Genomic DNA, 6000 nt, shown 5'->3' on the forward strand with positions numbered 1-6000 from the left:
TCGCTGATGCTCTGCGGGCTCCCTCGCCGGCTCGCCGTGTCCTTCCGTCCGCAGCGGAACCCCCTGCCAGTGTTGTGACAGCCTTGTCAGCTTTGCGTTTGCTTTCATAGAGAGCGGCGCTCAGAGGCAGCCGGTCGAGAGTCGCTGGCTCATGCGTGTGGCCTGCTTTGTGTGTACGTGTGTGTCTTTCTCTGCTCGGGCGCTGCTCCACGACGGTCCCGGGCCACCATGTCAGGCAGCATCTGCTACGCTCTGTTCATGTTGCAGCCAGCGGAGCACACGCATACAAACAGCTGCAGTGTTTACAGACAAAGCAACTGAACTTGACCCATCTGTTGTTTGTTTGTTTGTTTGTTTGTTTGTTTGTGTAGATTCCTCCGTTGTGTTCATTTGTTGACGGATGATCCGGTGCTACCTCGGGAAGCCATTTTTCTGTACAGTGAACGAGGAGACACGTTCCAGAGACGCCTGCGATAAGTGGAAATCTGTGATGTAGTTAGGCTATATGAAAAACGTATTTATGGTGTTACAGGGTTTCCCCCAGAAAATTTGCTAAGCCTGGTGGTCAGGGACGGACTGGGAATAAATACAAAATTTGTCAATGTGAAGGTGGGGTGGTGGAGACACGAACGGATGACATTACTATTACAGAGGTCGCGCCACACTTTAAAGGATGCTGACAAGTTTCGCCGCCATCTTTATGCTGCGCATACCCGAAGTAAAATAACTTTGTGAACGTAGTTAGTCTCTGTTGGTGCGAACGCCCGCTTACCTTCCACACCTGGGAGCAGTTGGTCATTCTCTGAGTCCCGTGATTTGGGTTCCTGCCTCTGCTTTGCTAACCGCTCTTGTTAGCATCTCCAGCTAGTTCTTGCTAGCCACACTTCCTCGCCGCTCCTGCTCGCCAGGCTGCTCGCTCGCTCCAAAAAATAATTGGTACCAATTGATAGTAGGCTTGCGAAACGTGGTCTCTCTGAGGCACCGTAGTGTAAGGCGCGTGCTAAGGTTGCTGCCTTCTATTTGTTCACCAATAGATGGCACTAAATAGTACACACTGTTTCTTTAAATCAATTGCATCATAATCACCAGAGATGCTAATGCAGACCTCCTCTTTACTCCTGCCTGTCTGTGTTCCGCTCATTCATGTTACTCTGAAAGTGGCCCCAAAAAAATTAGCTAGCAACAGTGTTGGTTGACCAAGCATTATAAAGTCCAGTTTTAATTTGAAATTGCACTTTGAAACTGTGCATTTTAAGCTCAACCAATCAGCAGGATAAACATAGCTGAGCCAGTCAGAGGACGGAAAATGCTGATGTCACTAAGCTAGACCTTGTTTGGTCAATTTGACATCTGATTGGTTGAAACACAAACAGTGACTTTACAATGTGTGTATCGCATTCTGAAGGCTTTGGGTAATTTACATTTAAATGGCTGAAGGATGGATAAATCCAATAGGTGAGTACGTATCAATCTAGTGGGGATTCATGTTTCTTTATGTTTTCCCCCTGTGCCTTTTAGGGACTAACGTGCACGAGGCCAAGAGAATCCTGAGCGAGAGCGGCCTGCCCATCACGGCTGCAGACAATCTGGACGACGCTGCCAAGAAAGCAGTGGCCGCCATCAAGAAGTAGAAACGTCCAATTTATCTTCCTCAGCAAACTCCAGGTGGCCTTACTTTCTGTTCCAGTCACTGAGCTGACCTCAGGCCAAGAGCTCCTTAGACGTGTTTTTTTTTTTAAACCTCAACTGTCCGCTGGTTTATGAGCTACTGAACCATAGAGCCAATCCTTTTCTTCTGCCTTGTTCAAATTTTCTGCCAATGTTTTCTGTTGGCATGTTTTTTCTGTTCTCTACACTGACAATTCTTCACTTGTCATTTGACATCAGTGATATCAGCATCAAGCGCAGATTCGACAGAGCCCCGACACTTTTAACATTCCGTTTTCAAACACATATTGTGCTGCTCTGCTTTGTCATGCTGCAACACTTTTACGGGCATTTGATCAGATGCGTCGTTTTTATGAAAATGCATTGTCAAGCCGCATTGGAAGAAAATAGGAAACACCTTATCGGTGGTTGAGGTGAAAGGGAGCCAATAACACTGTGATAATTGAATGCTGCTTGACTTCAGCTGAGACAACAGAAACCAGTGCTAAATCAGCTTTGCTTATTTTTGTCTCCATCAATGCATCCAATCCGATCCGCCTTATGTGTCTCACATGAAGTATAAAAAACAAAAGTGCTGTGAATTTTCTACATCATGTATTACTTGACAATGTGATCCTCACGTAGTGATTTGAGAACATTGTAAATCCGTGTCATGTGGTTTCATGCATAGCCTTTATTTGGGTGTGTCGTCAGATCTTTTATATAAATATATACACAATGTATTATCTATATACTTTTTACTACCGTATAAATGGGTGTGAAAAGAGGCCAAGGTGAAATGTATGAATAGAATTAAAATATATGATTAGTGCCTAATTTCATTCAGTAAAATTCCTACTGCTGTCATTTGGGAGCTATATAACACAATCACAAAACCATTTTTACATCAATTTTTGGTCTGTTTGTGTCGTGCAGTTACAATAAAAATCAACATTGTTCAGACAAAATGCTCAATGCTTCCCTTTTTGCTGTGTTGCTGTGTTCACAGCAAAATAACTATTTCATTTCACGATTATATGAAAGACGAAAGAAAATACAATAATACCTTAACTCATTTATTGCCATTGACGGCTATAGACGTCAAAAATTCATTTAAACTATTTCTATTAGTTCAATATTTTTTCCACTTTTGTTAACAAGAGTATGAAAACCTAGATTTTTTTATTGTACATTTAGACAAGATATAACATTTGTGATTAATCGTGAGTTAACTAATGAAGTCATGCGATTAATTACAATTAAAAATGTTAATCGCCTGTCGCCCCTAATTTTTAATCATCTTTTTTTTTTATGAATTTATGGCAGTGAATAAGTAAATATGATTGTCATCCTTTTCAATGTCAGCTACGTGTTGTACACAAAACCTCCCATGATTAAACATTAAGTCATATCTATTAGAGCAATCATGTCCCAATTCAATTAGCAAAAACATTTAAGAATTTTGCAGCTGTGTTTAGTTAGCAATTCCTGTTATATTGGGGTCATTGACGGATGAGTTTGTCCGATGATTCCCGTTTTATGAATTGCCATGTGGTACGAACAAAAAGAAATAACCTATTTGAGACTTTTATTTTGAAATATGTTTAAAGACAGGAGTTTTTATCTTCCACAATACAGCATCAGGTTTGTACAGACTCACAACTATATCCAAAAGTTACCCTTTTACCCACTGATATGTAGTACTAGTCATATTTGCACATCATGTGGTATGACCTTCCATTATAATTTGACTTGTGTGGCGAGCTAGCTTGTTTCGTTTAGATTGTTAATAGCTAACTTCATAACTTTCAATTTAATTTGAAAATATTACAGTATGTGGTGTGACCAACCATCATCTGGTGCGAGCATTGTAGAAAACTTCCCATGATAGATGTATGCCCTAAATTATAGATGCCTTAAATTGTACATTCTGTAATAGTAAAATTGTTATAAAGACGAAATATTTTATGTATTTTGAAATCCTTATCCGTCAATGACCCATATGCTTTTCTGCTTTGTGCAAATCATTTGGCATTTCTATATTTTAAAGAAAGGAAATATTATCTTCCACTTGAGTGACACACACAAGCTCCTGTAAAGTCCCACTTGTAATTTTCTGATACAACTCCCCGGGCAGACTTGAGCGCAGTGACTGTCCTTGGTGGACTTGATAGAGGGTTGACTGAGACTTCCTCCTGACAGAAGCGCTGACTGTGTGATGGATTATCTGTCAGTGTAATCTGAGAGGAAACACAGACAAAACGGGTTTGTTTGCCTGCCGTCTGCGTGAAAAACACAAAATAAGTTGTTTTTGTGCACAAAACAACAGACTCTCAAACTGAACTTTTGACAATTGTAAAAAAAACACTCAAGAAAACTCTGGTTCTACTGGTACTGGTTCTAGCAGTCTTCATTTGTTTTCTATACATATACAGTAGATGTGATACATTGACCTTTAACATTGAAATCAAACAAAATCCAAGTCGAGAAACTACTTTGGTAAGTCACATCAACACTTTATGGATGTGTGGGGAAGTGAAAGTACTTCCGTACCAAGAGTCTTAACTTATTTGTCATGTTTTCTTTTCGTCAGCCGTGTCGAAGAGTCATCTGAAGAAGTCGGAGGTGTGTGGGGCTCATTGAGCTTCGCTCATGCCTGCCAGCCAAGCCGTAGAAATGGACTGAAGGGTTCAATAATTGCCTTATTTCATGCTCTTGGCTGCGTGTGTCAGAAACCTCTCCGCTGATGGATTGGACGGAGGAATTTAAGGCTTGTTAAAGCAGCCTTCTCGGGCCCTGATATTGTTTAATTCAGTGTCAGGCTGGAGGTCACAATGAAATGTGCACACTGATTTACTGGGCAAAATTAGTGCCGCTCCATCATATAAATATAGATGAGGGTAAAGAAGATTTGGAGGTCAGCCTAAAGACTTCTGTCAAGCAGGCTTTTAAGTGCACTAAATACAGTAGCTTTGTAGGTAGGGTTGCTTTCCATGGCCCTTGGAGCAAGAGGTGCTCAACTAATGAAGCTGTTTATTATGCCGAGGCACTTTTATTTCTTTTAGTGGCTCACTTTGTTTTCGCGATTTGTGAAAATGTGGGCATTTATGTGCTTAAGAATTGAAAACAGTAAGTTGCTGTGTTGGGCGGCATTATGTATAATTTTTAGAGGTGTGAACATTAATGCGTTAGTTTTGAGTTAATTTGCAGTTACTTTAACGCCACTAATTAATGACCGCCTCTTACTTGGAATTGAAACCGGGGAAATTTCACTCACATCGCAGCAGACTCGTCTATGTCATTATTTAGCAGTAACACATTTAATAATAATGCATATATTTGTGGAGACTGGGGTCAAGTTGTATTTTACCATTTTAAAAATGTGCAGAATTTCACAAGTTATTTCATGCTAAAGATTTGATAGCTCTTAATGCACTGAGCTGTCACCAACGTCTTACAAATGCAACTATGCCATCTAGTGGCAGAAACATTACCAACACAAATCAACATCACACTCATTTTTTACAGTACAGTGTTCACTCACTATAATGTGGTTCACTATTAGCGGTTTTGCATTATTTTAGAGTAATGTACCTATTTTATAAAATGTATTCAAATTTATGAAAGTTTGAACCTTGAGAATGTTTGAACAAGAGAATTGTAAATGCCTCGATGAGAAAAATGTATAAACTGTGTGGTGATGGGTTTTACAGCCTTAAAACATTTATAATAAATGTAAAACATTCACAAATTTGATTTATTGTGAGTATTTTTTGGAACCTAACCCCAGCAAAAAATGAGGGAACACTGTACAGCACATCTTCTTAATTTGAACAAAAAATGTTGAATTATTATGAAACTATTGTATCAATGACAATACAATACAATGATGCAGCCATATTTCTATTACCGTAGTTTAATGTTTTTTGCCACTTTTATGTTAAGAGAATGACATTTTATTGAACATTTTAATGTACGTTTGAAACAGATATAAAATGTGCGATTAATCGTGCGATAAAAAAATGTAATTCCCTGACACCCCTAATATTTTCTTAAATTAATTTGCTGATTTATCAGTGATTAATGTTTTTTTTGCCAAAAATCAACGTCAGTATTTTCCTTTTTCTACCCTGCTGAGTGGGCATATTCTGTGTGTGTGGTTGTTTTTCTGTTTTTATGGATGGGAAAGTCGCACAGTGCTGAAGGATAAAAACGGTCAAAATAAGGAATGTGCATGTCGTGCTGCCATGAGTGTGCGTTACGCTGGCCTTGGCTCGCAAATGAACAGAAAAATCAATGTCCTTCTTTCCAAAACTGTTGTCGGCAGACGTCTGTAACTGGAGGAGTTGGAAT

At 39.5% G+C, this 6000-nt stretch overlaps 1 protein-coding gene across 1 annotated transcript in view; it reads left to right on the plus strand.

The window, feature by feature from the left end:
• Positions 1 to 2615, plus strand: part of suclg2 (succinate-CoA ligase GDP-forming subunit beta) — a 78702-nt gene extending 76087 nt beyond the window's left edge. The window contains exon 11 of the mRNA XM_086088115.1: positions 1519 to 2615. Coding sequence (XP_085944241.1) covers positions 1519 to 1631 — 113 coding nt within the window. The 3' untranslated portion in view covers positions 1632 to 2615. The remainder of the gene's footprint in view (positions 1 to 1518) is intronic.
• Positions 2616 to 6000: the final 3385 nt, after the last annotated feature.

Source organism: Leptonotus elevatus, chromosome 10, assembly GCF_054856555.1.
Source record: "Leptonotus elevatus isolate MCC_2025b chromosome 10, RoL_Lele_1.0, whole genome shotgun sequence".
NCBI lineage: Eukaryota > Metazoa > Chordata > Actinopteri > Syngnathiformes > Syngnathidae > Leptonotus > Leptonotus elevatus.